Raw genomic sequence first — 24,760 nt, 5'->3', positions numbered from 1 at the left:
CCTGAGAGCTGAGGCCTCTGAGGATAGTGGGAACCACCTGGGAATCTCTGGATGGATGCACAGGCTCCCTCAGAGCTGGGAAGATTCTCCCTAGGAGTGCCCCTCCCCCCTCCCAGGGCCACTCACAAAGAAAGGCAGGGTCAGAAGCGTGTGGTTCAACACAGAGACATTGCTTTTCACAGCCCGTGCTCTCTCATGGGCCTTCCCAGAGTTCATCCAGGGCCCCAGAGGCTGTGGGGAAAAGGGCAAGACTCAGAGCTACAAGCTAGATGCCAGCGTCTACTGCCTGGACGGGCAGGCCAGCCTTCACCAATCATCAGGAAGCTTCTAGGGAGACAGCATAAAGACAACCCGCTGTAGCCCTCCTCCTTTTCTTAGAGCATGGGGAGACATGGGGTCCAGAAGCTGAGGACAGGACTGGGAGACCAGAGGAAGGACAAAGGTCAGTGAGGAGAGAGATGAAAGGTGGAGAGTCTCGAGGGTAGGAGAGAGACAGGAACAAGAATTTGGAAAGCAAGGATATGGGGACAGCTGTAGCAGGAGTATGGGGGATAGGGAGAGAGTGAAGGGGCAGGAGTTTGGGACGTAGCCTGTGAGAGGGGCAGGGAAGCAGAGACCTGGCACAAGATGACGTCCTGAAGTAAAATCACTCTTTCTGGGTCCAGCCCCCACCCCCAGATCTCCCGAGTCAATTCTCCATTGTCCTCCGCCTTTGCTCTCCTCCCGGCCTCTGTACCTCCAAGATGCTCTTCAGCCCAGCAGGAGTGGGGTCCTCAACAAAGAGGGCATTGAGAAGTGTCTGCAGGGCATCGAAGGTCTGACGGTAAAGTGTCTGTGGACAGGAGGAGGACCAAGCCACTAGGGAACCTCTGGAGCAGACCCCAGCCCTAGGCGACCCCTGGTGTGGGTCAGGGGAAGAAGGGGTACTCGGACCCAGGAGAGCTGCTTTCTTGTCCCGCCTCTGAGACTAACCTTGGTGTGTGATATTGGACAGATTACTTTCCCTCCATGGGTTACAGTTTCCTTATCGACAAATTGGTAATTATTATCTCTGCCCTTCTTGGCTTACAAGGGGAGGAATCAGACGCCCCGCATTTACTGAAAATCTACCACGGGCCAGGTGCGTGCCTCGTGATTTGCACAACCATATCATTTTGTCCTCAAAGTGTTTTTCTCATTCTACCAATAAGGAGACACCTGTCCAAGGTCACAGAACAAGGAAGTTTCGGTTTGTGAGGGGCATGAGAAGATGGGTAGGAAAAAGCTCTGGAACCGTGAGAGCTAGGTCAACGGACGACCAGCGTGACTTATATTACTGTCTCTGGGGAAGTGTTCTGATTCTTTTTTCAATTACTACTCCTAGATCCAAATAGATTTTCTAAGTTGCCCCTTCCAGGAGCCATCTCTCTTCTGCCCGGTTGTTTCTTCCTTCCTCAGCCACACCACAGTCCTGAAATTATCTCAGGAGTGTGCCAGCATTACACACACACAAGGCTGAGCAGTGCTCTGAGACCCGCCCTCCCCTGCCTCCCCTCTTCCCACTGCTCTCCACATCTACCTTCCAGGTTGTCTCTGTCCAGGCTTCCTGAGTCTGTGCACACCAGGCTTACACCACCACCACCAAGCAAGCCTCGTTCACCGACCACCTCCTCCTTCCCTCCCGTCTGGGGCCCATCACTGTGAAGCACTGCTCGCTTCACACCCAGCAGGGGGTCCCCCCTCTCCTTTGGGTCTTCTCTCAAGTGCACCACCTCCGGGACTCAGAACCTTCACCCTGGGGCTGGTCCGGCCCCCAGGGCTCTCTCACCTCACCCTCTGGGCTCCAGCCACACTGCCTCCTTATTGTCCTTGGTCACCATGTTCTCTCCGTCCTCGGGCTGCTCCCTCTGCCTGGCACACCCTTCCTTCTGCCATCCCCTTCAACTAGTTAGCTCTTCTGTAACCTCTCACCTCCAGCACCACGAGCCCTGACCCCCAACACACTCAGGCTCCGCCAATTCCAGGCTCTTCATAGTTTTCATAGCATCAAGTACTTCTCGCTTGCAACACGTACCACTGTTGTAATTTTGCATTTATTTGTGTGATACTTTGATAATCTGCCCTCAGCCCTACTGTATCCTTCCCTTGTACTTCTGGATTAGGCATCAGTTAATATTTGCTGAATGAAAGGATGCGTACAAGTGCCTCACCCAGAGCTGAAATCCCTCTCCCTAACCTCCCCCACTGACCCCATCCTACATGAAGGGTCGCCTCTGATCACTCCTCCTGGGACTATCTTGCAGGGGTTTGAAGATGCTCACGGGAGCCCCTTGAGGTTCCACTTCCAGGCCTCAGCCCCAACTCGCCCTGTCCTCAGGCCTTTTCCTCTCACTTCTGGCCATCTCCTGAGGCCATGCCAACGTCTCCCACATCCTCCTCATGGGGCAGAGCCCAAAGTGGACAGTGCTTCAGATGAGGGATTCTTTATTCTGCAGATTCATACATTCACCAAATGTTTATCGAGTGCCTACTCAGGCCAGGAGAGGGGAGGTGAACTGCCCAAGCTACTTGAGGAACAGTGTGAACATCAAATCTACCTCCCAGGGGACTTCCCTGGTGGCACAGTGGTTAAGAATCCGCCTGCCAATGCAGGGGACACGGGTTCGAGCACTGGTCCGGGAAGATCCCACATGCCGCGGATCAGCTCAGTCGGTGCACCACAACTACCGAGCCTGAGCTCTAGAGCCTGTGAGCCACAACTACTGAGCCCACGTGCCACAACTACGGAAGCCCGCACACCTACAGCCCGTGCTCTGCAACAAGAGAAGCCACTGCAATGAGAAGCCCACGCACTGCTACGAAGAGTAGCCCCTGCTCGCTGCCTCTAGAGAAAGCCCGCGCGCAGCAACGAAGACCCAATGCAACCCAAAATAAATAAATAAAAAAATTTTTTAAATCTACCTCCCAGAACACCTTCCTTTCCCTGCTGGGAGTCCAGGAACGTGCCTCGTTCTGAGGACACCAGGCAGCCCCGAGACCCCACTGGGGAGGGCCCTGCCTCACCTGTATGGCCTCAGCCCTGTCTTCGTCTCTCTCCTGCATGGCCTGCACGGAGGGCAGGGAGAACACACTCTTCATGCACGTGTTCACCAGCTCCGACCGTTCCTGCACGCCCAGGACAAGCTGGGAATGACTGAGGAAGAGACAGAAAGCAAGGGCATGGAGCGAGGCGGGGTGCGGGGGGGTGGGCCTGGGGCTGGAGGCAGGAAGCGAAGGATTCAGGGCTGGCGTGAGGGCTGAGATTCAGATCCACAAAAGCGCGAGATTAGGAGGGTAGGAGGAGGGAAATGGGGTGCAGGGCAGACAGCCCCAGCAGGCGCTGGGCAAAGAGAAGAGAAAAGGCTCGGGATTGGGCTGGGGCCCCACACAGCAGAGTGGCCCCAGAAGATACAGGTGGAGCCTGTGGGTAGAGGAAATGGGGAGGGGGTTCGGGGAAGGGGCCGTGGTCACCTCAGCTGGGTCAGGGTCTCCATGACTTGCTGGCGGACAGAGCTCAAGAGAGAATCCAGCGGCTCCTCCTGGATCTGCTTCTGGACAGGGGACCACGGAGGTGTCAATGAGGGCACAGGCCACCACAGACCACCAGGGCTGAGGCCATTCCTCCTCACGGAGCAGGCCGTGGCAGCCCCTCGGCGTGGGCAGCCTCCACAGCCTGCCTGGCCTCTAGTGGGGGGAGCCAGCTGACTGCTCAAGCCCTGTCCAGAGCCCTCAGGTCAAGGCCACCAAAAACGTGACAAGCCCTACCCTGCTGCACGCCCCCCATGTAGGGCTCCGGAAGAACTGTTTCAACAGCCCCACGGTGGGGAAGTATACCTAAACCGTGGACCGACCCAATGCAGAAAACACCACGCATGGCCCTCGAAAGTGGTCCGGTTGAATTCCTTTAAAATGTCCTTCTAATTCCTCACTTTTGATCTAGCACCAACGACGTGTAGGTGCTCAATTAACATTAATTAAATGGAAGTATCAAAGGCAAGGATTTTTTCTCTCGTTATAGCTAAATATAATTCTGGAAACTTCAGTGGTTATCCCAGCACAAACATTCTGGTGGTTAACTGAGAAGTGACTGTATTTAGCAAAGAGAAGAGGAACGTTCCTTCAGAGGTTCCCCATCAGAAGGAATTTTGGGGGAAATAATGTATAAAATAATAACGACTGCTCCCAGGTGCCTAAGGCTTTACAGTGAACTAACCTTTGGGTTCTGTCCTCCCAACAAACCAAGGACACAGGTTTTATCACAGTCATTTGTGAGGTATTAAGAGCGAGGCTCCGAGAGGGGAAGTGACTTGGCTGAGCTCCTCCAGGGTAGGTGGGGGGCAATTAGAGGTGGAGCCGAGACTCAAGCCCAAGTGTCTGTGCCTCGACTGTGCTCTGCCCATCGCACCCCACTCCAGCCTCATCAGTGGGTGGACTCAGGACGTCCGCCCCCTCCCCACCCGGATGTCACAGACCTCAAGTTGCTCACACACCGTCATCTTCTTCTCTTCTTCCACGTCCAGCACATCCTGGCTCTTCTGGAGGCTGAGGGCATTCTCGACCTCGGGGGCAGCAGAGGGCAAAGCCGCAGGGTGAGAGCCACACTGAACCCAGCCCTCAGGGGCTGTCCCTACACCCCCCCCTTAGCCACCTGCCACCTGCAGGCAAGCCGGCCTGCTACTCCCCAGCTGCCAGCCCCCAGTGTCAGCTCAACACAAGTGAGAAACCACAGGGGAACTTGAGGGGGCTGAAGACTTGAGAAGATCGTGGTGGCAGCGGGGAGGTTGGGGATAATCCCTGTAGGCTAGCATTTGGGGGAGGACCAGATAACAGGGACTGCAAAGCATTCTCTCCTCTCCAAGCAAGGGAGAAGAGGCAGGAGCCAATGGGACAGAAAGGGTCCCAGCACCTCAAGCTGAAATGCCATCGTAAGTGATAAGAGCCTTCTAATATCTACCCTTCTTAAGGGCACACACTAGACGGATTAAGGTATTCTGCAACCTGAGAGAGGGAAAACATTAACCAACATCTAATTAACCTATTAGTTCTCATTATCGTAAGGCAGAAGAAGAAAGAAACATGAAACAGATAAAATATATAGTAAAGGAAGCAAAACAAGAAAATCTAATGGACAGTGTGGTGGGTCAAAGATGCCACAAGCTCTTTCCCACCCCTCCCATCAAGAGAACAGGTTGCACGGCCTGGCCTGGGTGGGCCCCCTGCCTCCAGACTCTGTCCACCAACCAGGCTCACCCACACTCCGTGTGTCACACTCACAACCACCAGCCTGTCCAGTCTGCCCCCACTGGCCCTCACCAAGATCTGTAGATGCTGGCTTTCTCTGGCCTCCCGAGGCCTGTTGCATGGCTAAGACCTGGGTTGGGCTTGTGTCCTGAAAAAGGTCATATCTAGCTTTTCTCCCCACCCCACCCCCTTTTTTTTAATTTGGCCATGCCACACAGCTTGCAGGATCTTACTCCTCCGACCAGGGATCGAACCCTAGTCCTAACCACTGGACCACCAGGGAATTCCCTTTTCTTCCGCTTTTAGAAACCCTCTCACAATTCATTCCATGGTTTAAAAAACTGTTATCGAGCACCTAGGATATGCCAGGCACTGCTCTAGGTGCTAGGAACGCAGCTGGGAATAAGACAAACAAAAATCCCTGATTTATGGAGGATGCATCCCAGTGCGAGAGAATAACAAGAAACAAGATAAACTTATAAAGCCTGTTGTGTTCCAGATGATGAGTACCAAGGAGGAGAGAAGAGCCAGGCAGAGAAACAAGGAATGCTGGGGGTGGGGTGGGCGCGGGGGGAGAGGGCATCCCAGAAAAGTCAGGTGGGTGTTAGCAGGAAGCATACCAGAGCCACTTTGTTGCCATCCTCTCTCTGCCCTGGCACCTTCACCAGACATGAGGCTACTTCATCGAAGGCTCCTGCGGGTCATAGTTCCATTGAGGAGAGGAGAGGGAGGGTAAAGATATGGTGTAGCAGAGTCCCTTCCCACCTCCCCCACTGGGCCCCTCCAATCCTTACTCCGCCAGCAGCCAGACTGAGCTCCCATCCCTAAAAGCCTTCAGGGGCCCCATTTCACCCAGCATAAAGCAAGCATCCTCGTTAGTGCCTTCAAGGCCCTGCCAGGTCAGTCTCCCCTGCCCACCTCCCCAGCCTCACCTCCCCCTGCTCTCCCCTCGCTCACCATGCGCCCACCACACTGGCCTCCTTCCAGGCCCAGCAAGCTTCCCCCTCAGGGCCTTTGCACAGGTAGTTTCTTCTACCTGGGCCGCTCCACTGCCACACCCCCTTGCCCAGGTAGAGCCCCATCCTTCAGGTCTTTGCTTGCCTGCCACTCCTCAAAGAGGCCTCCCCTGACCTTCAGGCTAATGAAAGGCCCACTGTGACCCTCTTGTGCATCATCCTATTCTCTTCTTTCAGTTGTTATCACAATTTCTAGTTAAACTCTTATTTGTTATAGTAGATACATGTTATTTTGTCAGCCCCAAAGTTCCTCATCTTTCTTCTGGTGAAAAAGCCTCTGTCTTCTATGTAGGCTACTCATTCCATACAGCTAGGTGAAGCTGCAAATCACACCCATCATCCCTCTTCAAATAAGGGTGGGCTTTACACCTGAAACCAATATAATATTGTCAATAAACAAACAAATGAATAAAGGTGGACCTGGAACCCACGCTTGGCCAGTAAGAGAGTCCTGTGCCCCCAGACACAGTGATTGGTCCAGCTATGGGCTCTATTGGCTGAGCAGGGTCAATAGAGCCCTTGACTTAAGGGGGGCTGAGGGGAAGCCCAAGGAGAGAGACCCTGGAACTTCAGGGGTAACTTGGCCACCAGAGGCTACCAGAGGATGGAGTCAATAGTGAGAAGCAGAGACACCTCAATAGTAGTGAATAGAGCTAGCACCAAATCTTGGCTTCTAAGTACTAAAGGAACAAGTCTCCTTGGAGAAATGGCTGATTCTAGGACTTGGGCAGAGAAAGTGCAGGATGAGCCTGAGACATCTCGTATCAGAAAACAAGGAAGAGAGCCCAAGGAAGTATGGAAACACGTCAAAGAGATACAAAGCTTGCTCAAAACGGATTCCTTGGTTAAACTCGGGAAAGTTTGAGTATCACAATAAATGATGGTAGCAACAGATTATGGTCCATCGAGTAAACTAGGAAAACGTAAGTCCATACTAATATAAATAAGTAAATAACTAAATTGAAAGTTTGATGAGGAATGGTATATTTACATAGTTTCAAAGTACCTCCTTAACATTTTTACATAATATTTATACATAATATTTACTAAAAAGGGGTAAATAATGACTTTACAGTGGAAAACCTTGGCAGCAACCGTTGTACTCAAGTGATCAAAGTGAACATCGCCAGTAATGGAGCAAATCAGAATCATACACCACCAGATAGGATGCAGTGAGGAAAACCAAGCATCACGTCTGTGCTATTCCTGCCAAAGATGTATGACATGAATCTGATCATGAAGACACATCAGATAAACCCAAAATGAGGCACGTCTTATAAAATAGCGGGCCTGTAATCTTCCAGTGTATCAGGCACATGACAGCCAAGAAAAGTCTGAGGGCTGGGGGAAACAAAACAGATGAGACAAAAAAGAGCAATGAATGATTCTGACCTGTATCGTTTTTTAATAAAGAACATTACTGGGACAATTGGTGACATTTGAATGGGGCGTGATGATTAGATGGTAGCAGTGTATCAGTATTAATTTCCTGATTCTGATGGTTAACTTTTATCTTTTATTGTAAGAAACACATATTAAAATTCAAGATGGGTAGGATATCATTTGGCAACTTATTATCAAATTATTCAGAAAAAATTTTTATACTGTAAGTTCAACTTTTCTGCAAGTTTTTATTGTTTTAATTTTTTTTAAAGAATGAGGGATAAATAGAGGCATTTTCAGACAAAAATGGAAAGAGTCGGCCATCAGCAGAATTCACTAAAGCAAATTCTAAAGGATGCATTTTAGGCAAAAGGGAATTAATCCCAGATGGAAGGTCTGAGATGCAACAAGCAAGTAAGAAAAAGAGGTTAATATTTTGGTAAATATAAGAACATTAACTACATAAAATAATAATAATGTTTACAGGGTTAAGAAAAAGACAGAATTAATATACATTACCAAGAGAGCATATAAATTGGTGGTGAGGGGGAGATTAAGTGGGGTTAACATGTTTCTAAGTCTTAAACTGTCTGGGAGGAAGATAAATGCATTGATTAGTTGGACTTTGTCATAAATTAAATACGCACATTGTAACTTCTAGAGAATCACTAAAAGACTTAAAACAGTAACTTCCCCACAAGTAACAGAGAAAAGAGGGAGGAAGAAACACCCCCAAAACCAAAAAAGGAGTAAAAAAGAAATATAGAGCAAGCAGAACAAAGAATACAAACATAAGATGATAGCTATCAAGCTACCCATAATTGTAAATCAACTACACTTCAGTTTAAAATTAAAAAAAAATTTTTTAACTCTCCATAATTACATTAAATATAAATGGACTATGGGTTGGAAAACACAGTTTATAAAGAAGACAATGCTACATAAATTGATTTACAAATTCAATGAAATTCCAATGAAAATCTAACAGATTTTTATTATATTTTATGGAAATAGACAAGCTGTTTTTAGAATCTGTATGGAAAAGTAAATCACCTAGAATAGACAATCTTGAGAAAGGACAAAGTCGGAGGACTTACAGTAATAAATATCAAGACTTACTCTAAAACACAGTAACTACGGCAATGGTTAAGGATAGACAAACAAAGGGACAGAAAGAGTCCAGAAATAAACCTACGCATATACAGTCACTTGACTTACCTCAAAGGTGACACTGCAGTTCAGTGGAGAAAGTAGGTCTTTTCAATAAATGGTCTGGAGCAATTAGATATCCACATGGGGGGAAAATGAGCCTTAAGTCCCTCTCTCACACTGTTTTCCAAAATTAATACATGATGCATTATAAATTTCATGTGAACAAAAAAACAATAAGACTTCTTGCGGAAAATATGAGACTATTTTCACAACCTTTGGGTACACATATCTGGATTAGATCAATATAAAGAACTTCCACAAATCTATAAGAAAAAGACAACCCAAATTTTTTAAATGAGCAAAAGACTTGAACAGGCACTTCATAAAAAAGGATATACAGAGACTTCCCTGGTGGTCCAGGGGTTAAGAATCTGCCTTCCAATGCAACAGACGCAGGTTCGATCCCTGGTCAGGGAACAAAGATCCCACATGCTGCAGGGCAACTAAGCCTGAACACCATAACTACTGAGGCTGCAGGCCATAGCTAGAGAGCCTGTGCACCACAACTAGAGAGCCCGTATGCCACAACTAGAGAGCCTGCGCACTCAGGAGCCCACGTGCTACAGCTAGAGAGAAGCCTGCACGCTGCAACAAACAGCCTGTACGCAGCAACTAAGACCCAACACAGCCAAAAATAAATAAATATATTCTTAAAAAGGATATACAAATTGACAATAATCATATTAAAAGATGCTTAACATCAGTAGTCATCAAAAAATGCAAATTAAAATCACACCAAAATATCATTAGACACCAAACAGAATGGCTAAAATTTTGAAAACTAACAATACCAAACGTTTGTGAGGATACGGAGTAGTTGGAACTCTCACAGGTGAGACGGTAAATTAATTCAACCACTTCTGAAAAATTGGCAATATCTACTAAAGCTAAACATATGCTTATGCTATGACCCAGAAATTCCTCTTCTAGATAAATAAATGTATCTGTGTACCAAAAGACATGCACGAAAATGTTCAAAGTAACTTTATTTATAATATCCAAAATGTAGAAAAAATCCTAATCTCCATCAGCAAAGAATGGATAAACAAATTGTGGTATGTTCATAAGATGGAATACTGCAAAACAATCAAAAGAATCGACTATGATACACGCAACAATGTGGATGAATCTAAATGACCTCATGGTGGGCTAAAGAAGCCAGAGTCAAAACAGTATATACTGTAGTATCCTATTGATAAGAAGTTCAGAAACAGGCAAAACTAGTCTATGGTGATACAAATCAGAATTGTTCCCTCTATGGCTGTTGTTAGCTGAGGGCAACTTGTGAGGGGGGATGTTACTAATAGCATCTACTGGGCAGAGACCAGGGGTGCATCTTACAATGCATAGAACAGCTCCCCACGCACCCACACTCACACAACAAAGATCTATCTAACACAAAATGTCAATAGTGCCAAGACTGAGAAACCCTGCCCCAGAAGAAGGGGTATTGATTGGAAAGGATCACAAGGGAAGGTTCTGGGATGCTGGAAAAGATCTGTGTCTTGATCTGGGTGGTAGTTACCAGTGTGTATAGGTATGTAAATATTCATCAAGCTGTACACTTAAGGTTAGTAGTGCACTTTACGTATTTTACTGATATATGTTATATACCTTGAAAAAGTTTTTAAAAGACAAATACAGTTTGAAAATACATTGTTTTTAAAAATCCAAATGGACAAAATGCTCCTATTAAAAAAGAAAAATTGACCCTAAATAGCCAAAACAATCTTGAAAAAGAACAAAGTTGGTAGACTCATATTTTCTGATTCCAAACTTACTACAAATCTATAGAAATCAAAACAGTGTGGTACTGGCATAGGACAGACATAAAGACCAATGGAATAAAATAGACATAAAGCCTCATATATATGGTCAATTGATTTTTGACAAAGGTCTCAAGACCATTCAGTGGAAAAAGGATGCTCTTTTCAACACATGATGCTAGAAAAACTGGATATCCACATGCAAAAGAATGAAGTTGGACCCCTACCTCATACTACATACAAAAATTAACTTAAAGACTAAATTTAAAAGCTAAAACTATGAAACTCTTAGAAGAGAACATAGGGGGAAATCTTCATGACATTGGATATGGCAACAATTCCTTGAACATAACACCAAAATAACAGATAATAAACAAGTAGACAAATTGGTTCTCATCAAAATTAAACACTTTTATGCATCAAAGGACAATGTCAAAAGAATGAAAAGACAACTCACAGAATGGGTGCCAATATTTACAAATTGTACATCTGATAAGGAATTAATATCCAGAATGTGTAAAGAGCTCCTAAAACTCAACAACAAAAAACAACCAAATTTGAAAATGGGTAAAGGATTGAATAATTATTTCTCCATAAAAAGATATACAAATGGCAAATAAGCATGTTAAAATGCTCAACATCATCAGTCATTAGGGAAATGCAAATTAAAATCACAATAAAATACTACTTCACACTCTTTAAGATGGCTATTATAAAAATGTTCTCTAAAAAATGGAAAATAACAAGTGTTGGCAAGGAGAGATTAGTAGTGCAGAAATTGGAACCCTTGTACTTTAGAATCCTTGTACATTTCTGGAGGGAATGCAAAATTGTACAGCTGATATGGGAAATAATTTGGCTGTTCCTCAAAAAGCTAAACATAGAATTACCATATGATCCAGCAATTCCACTCCTAGGTATATACCTAAAGGAATTGAAAGCAAGTGTTCAAACAGATACTTGTGTGCTGATGTGTATAGCGGCATTATTCATAAGAGCCAAAAAGTGGAAACAACCCAAATATTTGTCCATGGACAAATAAAATGTGGTACATACATTGGAATATTATCCAACCATAAAAAGGAATGAAGTACTGATGCATGTTACAACATGGATGAACATTATGCTAAGTGAAATAAACCAGGTACAAAAGGACAAATGTATGATTCCATTTCATGAGTTACCTAGAGTAGGCAAATTCATAGAGACAGAAAGTAGATTAGAGCTTACGAGGGACTGGGGAGAGAGGAATGGGGAGTTATTGCCTATGGTGAGACCTTCTATTTGGGATGATGAAAAAGTTTTGGAAATAGATAGTGGTAATGGTTACACAATATTGTGAGTGCGACTAATGCCACTGAATGTTTAAGGGCTTCCCTGGTGGCACGGTGGTTAAGAATCTGCCTGCCAATGCAGGGGACACAGGTTCAAGCCCTGGTCCGGGAAGATCTCACATGCCACGGAGCAAAAAAGCCCATGCGCCACAACTACTGAGCCTGTGCTCTAGAGCCCACATGCCACAACTATTGAAGCCCACGCTCCTAGAGCCCGTGCTCCACAACAAGAGAAGCCACCGCAATGAGACGCCCACACACCGCAACGAAGAGTAGCTCCCGCTCGCCACGACTAGAGAAAAGCCCACGCTCGGCAACAAACACCCAGCACAGTCAAAAATAAAATAAACAAATTTATTTTAAAAAATGTTTAAAATGGCATATGTATGTTATATATATTTTACTACAATTTTTAAAAGATTAATAATATACCAAAAGCCACTGAATTGTTCACTTTAAATGGGTAAATTGTATAATATGTGAATTGTATCACAATAGTAACTGGACTCCACATGCAAAGGAATGAAGTTGGACCCTAATTTCACACCATATACAAAAGTTAACTCAAAATGGATCAAAGACCTGAATTTCAGAAATAAAATTATAAAACTCTTAGAAGAAAACATAGGCATAAATTTTCATGATCTTGGATTAGGTAATAATTTCTTACATATGACACCAAAAGCACAAACAATGAAAGAAAAAATAAACTGGACATGATTGAAATTTAAAACTTTTGTGTTTCAAAGGACACCACGAAAAAAATAAAAAGACAACCCATAGTTTAAAAAATATTGGCAAATTATATATCTGATAAGGTATGTATCTTATCTGGGGATAAGGGATATAACTTATATTTAGAATATATAAAGATCACTTACAACTCAATAATAAAAAGACATGCCCAATTTTTTAAGTGGGCAAAGGATTTGAATTGACATTTATCCAAATAAGATATAGAAGTGGCTGAGAGCATATGAAAAGTCGTTCAATATTACTACCCTTCAGGGAAATGCAAATCAAAACCACAATGAGATACTTCACACCCACTAAGATGGTTATAATCAAAAAGACAGACAAGTGGGAGGTATAAACTATTGGGTGTAAAATAGGCTACAAGGATGTATTGTGCAACATGGGGAATATAGCCAATAGTTTGTAATAACTGTAAATGGAGTGTAACATTTAAAATTGTATAAAAATAAAAGATAAAAATGATTTTAAGAAATTCAAAAGGATTCCTAGCTTTTTGTTAAAAAAAAAAAAAGACAGACAAGCAATAACAAGTGTCATATACTGCTGGTGGGAATGTAAAATAGTTCAGCCACTTTGGAAAATGTTCTAAAATTGATTGTGGTGGTGATGGTTGCATAATTCTATGTATATTTTAAAACCATTAAATTGTACACTTTGAGTGACTTTTATGATATGTAAGTTTTATCTCAATAAAGCTGTTTAAACAAAAAGACCAACTTGTGTAAACAAAGTTCCTCTACATCATCAGCATCATCAGTACAAAATAAGAATTGTATTAGAAAATAAGGCATGATTCATGGTAGCAATAAGAACTGTAAAGTACCTAAGAATTAACCTATCCAAAAATGCACTAGTCTTTTATGGAGAATTTTTAAAATTCTAGTAAAGGATATATCCCATATAAAGTAAAACTTGGGACTTCCCTGGTAGCGCAGTGGTTAAGAATCCACCTGCCAATGCAGGGGACACGGGTTCGAGCCCTGGTCCGGGAAGATCCCACATGCCGCAGAGCAACTAAGCCCATGCGCCACAACTACTGAGCCTGTGCTCTAGAGCCCGCGAGCCACAACTACTGCGCCTGTGCACCTAGAGCCCGTGCTCCGCAACAAGAGAAGCCACCGCAATGAGAAGCCCACAGACCGCAATGAAGAGTAGCCCCCACTCGCCACAACTAGAGAAAGCCCACGTGCAGCAACGGAAACCCAGCGCCGTCAAAAATTAATTTAAAAAATTTTTGCTTAAAAAATAAAAAAGTAAAGTAAAACTCCAATAGATGGATAGATTAATAACATTCCAATAAAAATGCCAGAAAGATTTTTTGAGGACCTAGACAAATGCATTTTAAAATGTATATAGAAGAATGGGGGTGTTCAAATAGCCTCCAGGGCATGGTGTGGATGCTGTTGTCCTCAGAATAGTTTTGAGAACTTTAAAGAGGGGTTTTCACCCTATCAGATATGAATGCATACTTGCAAAGCCATGGTAAATTTTTTTTTTTTTTTTGCAGTACACGGGCCTCTCACTGCTGTGGCCTCTCCCGTTGTGGAGCACAGGCTCCAGACACACAGACTCAGCGGCCATGGCTCACAGGCCCAGCCACTCCGCGGCACGTGGGATCTTCCCAGACCGGGGCACAAACCTGTGTCCCCTGCATCAGCAGGCAGACTCTCAACCACTGCGCCACCAGGGAAACCCATGGTAAATTTTTTTTAATTGCAATACGGTATTGGTGCATGAACAAACAAAAATATTTGGAGATATAAATAATAGGGAGAAGATCTTCACAACATCAAAAACTGGTGGGGGATTCCTTTACAGAGCTCTTGCACATCAGAAGTGAGTCACAGGTTCCAGATTGGACCCCAAGGCTTCACTTAGGTGGGGACCTCAAAAACTCAAGCCTGCCTGCTCCACTGTTCAAACTGTGACTTGAGAAGACAGACCTGAAATTTCTCAATAAGGAAAGGAAGGTATAGTTAGTTAGTTGACTTGTAATTTGGACAGAATGAAAGTATGATTATATGGAGATATTATATTACAGTTAAGAAAATTGAAACTCAGAGAGATTAAGTAACTTGTCCCAAATCACACAGCAAGCACTAGATCTCTCATGTATAATTAATATATTGCATGTCATTCATTGCATGCTGTCCCCTTCTCACATATAGTTAATATATTACATGTTATCCGTTGCATACTCTTCCCTTCCTTTCCCCTCTCCTCTCCCCTCCCTGCCCTACAAGTCTGAATAGGGTTCTTCCAGGTCAGTGTCCTCTCTGGGGCTGGCGCTCTGGCCTTACTCACCCTGAGGGATGCTCTGGAAGGCTGTGGAGTCCTTGTTCATGGTGTCACTGGTGGGGAACCCCAGTGGGAACTGGCCCACCTCGACACTAGTCATCTTGCTCCAGCTCCCCGGATTCCCCTCTATGGGCGCTGTGTGGATGCCCTTGTCCTCGGAACAGTCCTGCTGGCTGCTCAGTGTCAGGTTGGAGGTGTCACTGGAGATGAGGCTGGAGACCAGGCTCAGAGTCTCATTGGAGCCCAGGATCGGGGTCATGCATGAGGGTGGAGAAGGGGTGGAGTTGGGTCCCCGGGTGCTGGAGTGCAGGCTGATAGCCCCGCTGGGACCAGGAAACCGGGTCAAGCATGAGGCCCGAGTGATGGTCATGTTCAAATCAGACTTGGGATTGTCATTTGAAGCCATGTTGATGGTTCCCTTGGAACTCGTGTTCCAGGCTGCACCAAAGGTTCTTTTTGAAACAGATCCAGAGATGTTATGTGAAACCAAAGTGATGGTCTCGTTCATGTCTGGCATTAGGGACCCAGGAGAACTTGGAGCTGCATTCAGGTCCAGCTTGGAGATGTTTCCTGAGCCCACACTGAGCAGCTTATTGGAATCAGGATCCAGAGAAGAGTTTGGGGCTGGAATAAGGAGAGTTTTTGAGCCTGGCCTGGAGGTGCTTTGGCCCAGAACAAGGGTTTCTTTTGAATAAGGCCTTTTAAATGGGTTTGATTCAGGCCTGGAAGGATTGGAGTTACTCTGACCCAAAACAAAACTCTTGCTTGGGAGGGAGCTGAAGGCCTCCTCAGAATCTGGCCCAGAGTGGTTCCCCAAACTCAGACCCTGGGCTTCCGTAGAGCCAGGGCTCAGAACGAGGTTTGAGGCTGGACTTAGGGCCCTCTGTGAGTCAGCTGTCGAGATGTGATTGGAATCCAAACCCAAAGCTTCACCAGAGTGGGCAGTGGTGATCTGGAGGGAGGCTGGAGCTGCGGCCCTGCTGTCATCAGGTCTGGGGGTGTTATCAGATGCCAGGCCAGGGGCCTCCTCTGAGACAGGACTCAGAGTTGGATTAAGGTCTGGAACAAGAACCAAGCCAGGACCCAGGGGTGGATTCAAGACAGGAACAAGGTCTGTATCTAGGTTGGGCCCAGAGATGGTGTCAGAGCCTAAACCAGGGGCCTCAGTGGAGTTGAGAGTGGGTATCATCTTTGTGTCTTCACGGAGGACCAGACTAGCCCCTGGATTCATGGCCATGCCTGGTCTGGAGTTCTCTCAATGCCACTGCTCCCTTCTGTCCAATAGCCTACTGTTGAGCTCCTGAGAGAGAGAAAGGCAAATTGAGCCTCACCTGTTGAAACCCTTCCATGGCTCCCCACCATCCTTAGCATGAAGTCCCTGGGGTGACTTACGAGGTTCTTCATGACCACGTCCAGCCCACCTGTCCAGTCCTGTCCTGCACGGCTCTCCCCTGGCTCTCTCAGCTCCAGCCCCATCCCCTGTGTTCCCTTCTTTGACCACACCCTGCTCCCTTGCAGCTCACGGCCCTTACATGCAATTGCCTTGTCCTGGAACCTCCTCCTACTATCCTTGCCGATCCCACTCTTCTGAGCAAATGATTCATGGCACTTTATTCCAATGACTTGTTTAGTGGTCCAGCCCCTGCTAGAGATGAGCTCCCCACTGGAGAGAACTATGCACATCTTAGTGCCAGGGGCATCCCCAGCACCTAACACAATGCCAGGTCCACAGTAAGAAGTCCACAAATACTAGACCAATGAGGATCCCCCTTAAGGCAGAAAAAGGGAAGGGGGAGCCTCCTTACTTACCCTACTTCCAGCCAACCCCTAAGTTTCTAGAACTATTCTGTGAATGACTGTGGTTCTAGATTCCCAAAGCAGCCTTGACAGAGCTGCCCACGGCCCTTAGCAGTTTGCTCTGGGTGTGGCAGGCACCTGAGCAATCAACCAAAACAGAGCCTGTCTCAGCCCAGCAATCTGACTGCTGGGTGAACTCCCCAATCCTCCCACTCTATCCTACCCCCATACCTGGGCCACCCTTCCTACGGGAATTGTAGGGACAGCTCACCTGCGTGCATGGTGTTCTTAAGCAGGAGTTGGTCCCTGGGAGGAGATGCAGAAGGAGAGCAAGTCAGGCAAGAGTGGCTTTTCCAACATGTACTGAGCAAAGTTTAAAGGCCAGGCATGCACATCTGCTAACAAAATCTCCCTGCACACACACACAGTCCCAGAAGTTAGGTATGACTACTGCATTATATACTTAAGGAAGTGGAGGTCAAAGGGAGGAAGATGACCCACCCCACTGGCCCTCAGGGCAGCCAAGACCGCCTCTTTATGCCACCTGACTTCCTACCCTCAGTGGCTTCCCGTTGTCTTCAGGACAGCATCCCCAATCCTTAGCAGGACCTAAAAGGCCCTTCTGTGTCTGGCCCCAACTCCCTTTTCTCCTTTCTTGCCCCTCCATACTCCCTCTATACCCCACCCCTTCATTCCAACATCCCTCAACTCCTTTGAGTTTCTCCAAAGAGCCAAGCTCCCAGGTTAATTCTGGCCCTCCATAGGTTGGGCACCCCCTTCTCCAGCTGCATTCCCTGACTAACACCCACAGTTTCACCCCTTCAGATTTCAGCTTATATGTTATGAGCCTTCCAGGTCCCCCAGACAGGTGAGGTTCACTTATAAGTTCCCAGGGCATCTTATCCACTTCCCCTTTCTTGGCACACAATATCTGGTTTCCTCACTAGACAAGAAGATCCCTAAGAATCTAGCACAGCACCTGGCACACAGTAAATTTTCAATAAGTGAGCTTGTTATTTCATCTTTTTATCTCTTCATTCATTCATCCATTCTGTCACTAGTTCATTTCAACACGTATTCATTTATTATTCATTTATGCACTAACTCATTCACTAAGTCATTTACTCATCCCATAAATTTTGCTGTGCATGTTTATGGCTTGGCTTTGGAAACACATAGATCTGGAGTCATGTAGTCCTGGGTTCAAATCTCAGCTCATCCTCTCAGTAGTGTTAGTAAATCTGGGAAAGAGACACTCCTGCTCTGGCTCTCACCCTGCTCATCTCTAATATGGGGAGCATAAAACCTGCCACCCAAGAGTAGTTGAAGTCTCAGTGTCTGGCATGCAGCCCACGTGGCCCACTGAAGGTCTTCTCTAAATGTTAGTACTTGTTCTGCTACTCTCTGCGAGGCACGGTGGGCAGAGAACAGTAAGGTGCTCAGAGCCCAGCAGGACCTGCCGTCACCCCCAAGCACGCAGTTCAAGCAGAGCCTTGCAATCTGCCTCAGAGGAAGGAAGCGTTCACCTACCATCAGCACCAGAGGTGATTTTAACCTGAAGCTAATGAAATTGAAAATATCAAGGCTCCTTTCTCGTATAGTTCTTTTCCAAAGGGACTGTCCTTAAGTTTGTGTTCACATTTTGTCTTCTTCTACTTAAAGAGGAGCCTCCAAATTATAAAAAGCCTCAGGCTCCAAAAGACCCTGGATCACTCCACCCGAATTCTCCTCTTGTGAAACACACACACACACACACACACACACAGGCTATAGTTAACAAAGGGAGGCATTTTCAACCTGGAAAAAAATATGAGTCAGGTACAGCCTATGAGGCAGTCAGCAGGGTTTTGTAAGGCCTCACCGGTTTAGCCTGTGAAAGAGAATAATTTCTACCCCTCTGACCCAGCAGATGCATGATACTGGTCACTGGGCAGGAAGGCACATGTCCCAGCTCTGGCTGACCCTCCTTCATCCATGAGAAAAGAGCGATCTCCCCCACTTTCTCCTGTTCCCTCAGTCTTCCTCCTCCACCCTGCAGCAGACAGGCAAGGCTTCAGAGCTGCCTGACAGTGGGGGGTAGCCCACATCTTACCCTCCACCAAAGGGAAGTTGTACACTGGGAAGAGTGATGGTTGCTGAGGGGCTTGGGTGGGACCCAAGAGAGCTAAAGGAGGTCACTGCCCAGCTACCTATTGGCCTTTGCCCCCAGGCTCTGGGGCCCCAAATAAGGAGAGTAGAGGGAGACCATAAAACACCTAGTCCAGTCAGAGACCGACAGAACCATGGACCGATTCCCATCCTCTCTCCTCCACTTCTGTGAACCTTTCCAGGCCTTTAACAGGGGTTTCTGGAGCTCTCCGGAGGAGGAACTATCAGTGGGTCTTCCAGTTCCTCTTTGAGAACATGTTTATCAGTCGTATAGGCCGGGAATGTGTTAGGCGCTCATGTGAGTATCTGTGCACACACACGTGACACTGAGGTCCCTCAGACCTAGAGAATCCGAAACAAACATGCCAGCTTTCCTCCATATCAGACCCTCTTATTCTCCTACGTTGCAAGAAACTGGCACCATTACCCAAGCCAGAAAAAATATCCTTGACTACTCTCTTCTTCACTTGCTGAATCCAAATTGGGCCAAGTTCTGCTAATTCTGGCTCCAGAAAATCTCCCAAATATCTCCCCATATCTCCATCACCACCACTAAACCCAAGTACAGCTCCCATTGCTTTGGGGCTCTGTCTTCGAATTGCCCTCTCAACAAGGGTCTCTGTGTGTAAGGGCAGCTCCCAATAAACCATTTTCCAAATTGAGCCACAAAGATCTTCCTTTAAAATTACATTCAATAGTGTGGTACTGGCAAAAGGATAGACATATAGGCCAATGGAATAGAACCGAGAGTCCAGAAATAAATCCATGCATCTATGGTCAATTGATTTTTGACAAGGATGCCAACTCCCTTCAGTGGGGAAAGAATAGTCTCTTCAACAAATGGTGGTGGGACAACTGGAAATCAATATCTAAAAGAATAAATTGGACCCTTTTCACACTAGATACAAAAGTTAACTCAAAATGGGGCTTCCCTGGTGGCGCAGTGGTAGAGAGTCCGCCTGCCGATGCAGAGGACACGGGTTCGTGCCCCGGTTCGGGAAGATCCCACATGCCGCAGAGCGGCTGGGCCCGTGAGCCGTGGCTGCTGAGCCTGCGCATCCGGAGCCTGTGCTCCGCAACAAGAGAGGCCACAACAGTGAGAGGCCCGCGTACCGCAAAAAAAAAAAAAAAAAAAAAAAAGTTAACTCAAAATGGATTAAAGACCTAAATATAAGAGGCATAAATACATAGGCAAAAACATAGGCATAAATCTTCATGACCTTGAATTTGGCAATGATTTCTTAGATATGACACCAATAGCATAAGAAACAGAAGAAAAAATAGGTAAACAGAACATCAGCAAAATTAATAACTTGTGCATCAAAAGATACTATTAGGGGGCTTCCCTGGTGGCGCAGTGGTTGAGAGTTCGCCTGCCGATGCAGGGGACATGGGTTCGTGCCCCGGTCTGGGGGGATCCCACGTGCCGCGGAGCGGCTGGGCCTGTGATCCATGGCCGCTGGGCCTGCGCGTCCGGAGCCTGTGCTCCGCAACTGGAGAGGCCACAACAGTGAGAGGCCCGCGTACCGAAAAAAAAAAAAAAAAAAAAAAGATACTATTAGGAAGTGAAAACACAACTTACAGGATGTGAGAAAATACTTGTAAATCATGTATCTGATAAGAGTCAAATATCTAGAACATATAAAGAACTCTTACAAATTAACAACAAAAAGACAAACAACCCAATTTAAAAATGGGCAAACAGGCCTTCACTGGTGGTGCAGCGGTTAAGAATCCACCTGCCAATGCAGGGGACACGGGTTCGAGCCCTGGTCCAGGAAGATCCCACATGCCACGGAGCAACTAAGGCCACGAGCCACAACTACTGAGCCCGTGTGCCACAACTACTGAAGCCCACACACCTAGAGCCCATGCTCTGCAACAAAAGAAGCCACGACAATGAGAAGCCCACGCACCGCAACGAAGCATAGCCCGCACTCACCACAACTAAAGAAAGACCGTGTGTAGCAACAAAGACCCAACACAGCCATAAATAAAATTAATTAATTAATTAATTAAATTAAAAGAAAAAAAAGAAATCCATACCAAAATACATCATGAGTAAACTTCTGAAAACTAAAGGCAATGAAAAAAAAATCTTAAAAGCAACCAGAGAGAATTACCTATGGAGAACACCAATTCAAATCACAGCAATTTTCTCATCTGAAGCCATGGAGGCCAGAAAGAAGTGGTACACATTTTTTAAGTGCCAAAAAAAAAGAACTGTCAACCACAAATTCTATAACTGGCAAAGTTATTCTTCAGGGATGAAGGAGAAATAAAAAAACTCTTAGAAGGGACTTCCCTGGTGGTCCAGTGTTTAGGACTCCATGCTTCCACTGCAGGGGGCATGGGTTCAATCCCTGGTCAGGGAACTAAGATCTCACATATGCCGCACAGTGTGGTGCCCCCTACCAAAAAAAGAAAAAAAAAAAGATACTCTTAGATGAAGGAAAAATGCATGCAAATTCAACCATGCCAATCCCCTCTTAGAACCTCTCTGTGACTTCTTATGGCTTTTTAGACTGTGGCATGTGGGTTATATTATATGTCCTAAAAGACAGATTTCCAGGCCTCACTCTTAGAAATTCCACTTTGCAGCCCTGAGGAGGCTCTGAGGGGGCCTTTTATCAAGCTCTCCCCCTCCAACCCTCCCCAAAGTGATCATCACATAGCTGGTGGACAGGCCACAAGGGGAGACCCTCTAATCTTCAGTCTGATGTCTGTTTCTTTTGCCAGGACCCTCAGCCCACAGGCCTTGCCCCTGCATCTCTCCAGCTACATCCATCCCCTTCCCCAGCCCTATGCTTGAGCCACTTCCAACTTCTCCTAGTGCTTCAAATGGGGCCTTTGCAAATACTCTTTCCTCTTCTTGTAAACTTCCCCAAGACTACTCACCTAAACCTCCATCACTTCCCCTGGTTAACATCTAGTCACTTTCCAGATGCCAGCTTAGGTGTTTTTCCTCCTGGAAGTCTTCCTGGGACCCTCAAATGTGGGTAAGGTGCCCATGTCATGTGATCACCCTGTACCAGAGGATTGCTCTGTTTACTTGTATGTCTCCACTTTAGAAAATGAGCTTGGTGAGTGTCTATTACCCCTGTTTCCCCAGGACATGGCATAGTGCCTAGCACACAGAGAAGGTTCAGAACACTTTAACGGAATAAAGGGATAAATGGATGATTGACAACTCTTCAAGACAGGTATCATTAACCTCATTTACTGGCATGTTAATTCAGACTGATCAGGGACATAAATAGATTTTTGCAAAGTCTCCAGAAAGTGGCAGAGGAAGGATTCAAACCCAGGTATTCTTAGCTCACTGTTTTCCCTACAAGATCCCAGAGATTCCCAAGGTACGAATCACTCAGTGAAGCCGCGTCTTCCCGTTTCCCCCATTCCCTCTGCCACTCTTAGGCCTCTACCCTAGAGGAAAAGTCCAGTGAAAACAACGCGTCTCTCCTGATGCCCAGTTATAATGCACAAATCCAGGGCTTTGGAGTCAGCTGGACTTGAATTTGAAACCTGCTCTGTCTCTCACCAACGGTATGAACCTGGGAAGGTTAGCCTCACCACACTGCATGTCTATATTAATACTCAATCCACAAGGTAAGGTAGGGAATAAAATGCGATAATGCACATAGGGATGATTGTAGCGTCTGGCCCCCAGCAGTTCCCCACATAAACGTCCATCCTCACCGTCCCTTCCTCCCCCTGGGTGATGGCTGGGTGGGGGCCGTGAGAAAAGGCTCAAGTCTGGCTTTTAGCTTCTCAGCCTCCTCTTCCCCCCAGGCTGTGGTAGTCCCTCCTGAGTCTTCTGACTCTCCCTCTCCTCCCCCAGACTCCCATCCACCGCATTCTCAGAACTTGATAGCCTAAACTCTTTGTCCACGAGCCTTAAGTGCTGATGTAAAAGTTCAATGTGTTACCTCCACCTGGGGCATCCACATGGTAACCGAAATTCAGCCGTTAGTCAAAGATATGAAGTTCTAACTGTGGAATTACAGCCAGAGCGGGAAGACTTTTACCCAGGGAGGGGGTGTCAAGGTGGTAACTGCCTTGTGGAGGCTGCCTCCACCCCTGGGACTTTCCCAGGGCCACACTGAAGCTTACCTAGGCTCCCCCCAACTCCAGGCAGTGTCGTGGTCTTTGTGAGGTCACCATGACTCAGAGTTTCCAGCCAATGAGGCCCCTTCTCATGCCTACACAGTGAGAAGAAGCAGGAAGATGTCCTTTCAGAGAAGGAGCTATCGGGCTTCCCTGGTGGCGCAGTGGTTGAGAGTCTGCCTGCTGATGCGGGGGGTGCGGGTTCGTGCCCCGGTCCGGGAAGATCCCACATGCCGTGGAGTGGCTGGGCTGGTGAGCCATGGCCGCTGAGCCTGCATGTCTGGATCCTGTGCCCCACAACGGGAGAGGCCACAACAGTGAGAGGCCCGCTTACCACAAAAAAAAAAAAAAAAAGGAGCTATCTTCTGACCCTCTACCACTGCCTGGAAATAACCTACCTCAGGGACTTCCCTGGTGGCACAGTGGTTAAGAATCTGCCTGCCAATGCAGGGGGCACGGGTTCTAGCCCTGGTCTGGGAAGATCTCACATGCCGTGGAGCAACTAAAGCCCGTATGCCACAACTACTGAGCCCACGTGCCACAACTACTGAAGCCCACACGCCTAGAGCCCGTGCTCTGCAACAAGAGAAGCCACTGCAATGAGAAGCCCGCGCACTGCAACGATGAGTAGCCCCCGCTCGCTGCAACTAGTAAAAGCCCGCGCACAGCAAAGAAGACCCAACGCAGCCAAAAATAAATAAAATAAAATAAATGAATTTTTTTAAAAAATGAAATGAGCTAGCTCAAACGAAGTCTGACTTCCTTGCCTGGCGTTCAAGCCTCCCCATAAAAGCCCCTCACACTGTGACCTTATGCCTCCATTTATTTTCGGTGACAGACTGGTTCCAAGGAACAGGGCAGGTTTGGGGCACAGCAGACCTGAGATGGAATCTCATGGGTAGTGCTGTGTGTGCAAAGCGCTTGTAATCAGACAACCTGTAACGAGGAAACCGAGACCCACAGAGGGAAAAGATTAGCCCAAGGTCATGAGCTAGGACGCTGCATGTGTCCTTTGTCTCTCTCGGGCTCCACCCTGTTTCCGCAGGCACAGATAACAGTGTGGAGCTGGGGCAGGCCAGGAGACCCAGAATGTGAAACCTGGATCCTGTGATAAGGAAATGAAGGCAATGCTATTATCTTCCTAAAGACAAGCTGCTTAATGATGAGCAATAACTAAGCTAACTAAGACAACTAGTGACTGCAAACTTCAAAACAGTAGTGGTTCCCACTTACCCAGATCATTAGACCCTAGGAGAGTCTGTGTATGTCATGTGATGTTCTGAGTTCTACGGCCCGGAAACCTGCCTCCTCACACGTAGTCCCCACCCCCAGGTGTGGCAGCTCTGGAGAGTGGGTTCCCTTCTGTCTACCTAGGATCTCGCCTTTGCGGCCCCCTCCCCCACCCTCTGCTTCCCGACTCCTGGCCCTGCACCTCCCACCCCCCGCCCCTGCTTAGCTGCTCCTCCACCTGTTTGTTTCCGTGGCCTCCCAACATGGCCTCTCAGAAAAAATCCTCCAGCAAACTTGCTTCTTTCCCCGCAGCCCCTCACTCGCTCTTTGCCTGCAGTGACAAGAACCCTTTCTGACTCCTCCGTCTCCTCCCCTGGCCTCAAGCACCCAATTAATCACCAAGTCCTTCTGCTTCCAAATCTGTCCTGTCCCTCCAACTCCATACCCTCCGTCC

The 24,760-nt window shown here is 46.8% G+C and overlaps 1 protein-coding gene across 2 annotated transcripts in view; it reads right to left on the bottom strand.

Moving 5' to 3' along the window:
• The window catches only part of MROH7 (maestro heat like repeat family member 7), a 43,646-nt gene extending 27,385 nt beyond the window's left edge, over nt 1–16,261 (bottom strand). Inside the window, exons 1-7 of one of the 2 annotated variants that reach the window (XM_065879047.1) lie at nt 15,031–16,261; nt 5,880–5,953; nt 4,491–4,577; nt 3,490–3,569; nt 3,043–3,172; nt 737–832; nt 127–231 (exon numbers count right to left, since the gene is read on the bottom strand). In XM_065879047.1, the coding sequence (XP_065735119.1) occupies nt 127–231; nt 737–832; nt 3,043–3,172; nt 3,490–3,569; nt 4,491–4,577; nt 5,880–5,953; nt 15,031–16,261 (1,803 nt within the window). Of the gene's footprint in view, nt 1–126; nt 232–736; nt 833–3,042; nt 3,173–3,489; nt 3,570–4,490; nt 4,578–5,879; nt 5,954–15,030 lie in introns of those variants that run through there. The other variant, XM_065879056.1, reaches the window with a different exon arrangement.
• Between the last annotated feature and the right edge of the window lie 8,499 nt (nt 16,262–24,760).

Source organism: Phocoena phocoena, chromosome 1 (genome assembly GCF_963924675.1).
Source record: "Phocoena phocoena chromosome 1, mPhoPho1.1, whole genome shotgun sequence".
Lineage (NCBI taxonomy): Eukaryota > Metazoa > Chordata > Mammalia > Artiodactyla > Phocoenidae > Phocoena > Phocoena phocoena.
Note: the sequence above shows the minus strand (reverse complement) of the source record. Positions and strands in the feature narration are given on the sequence as shown.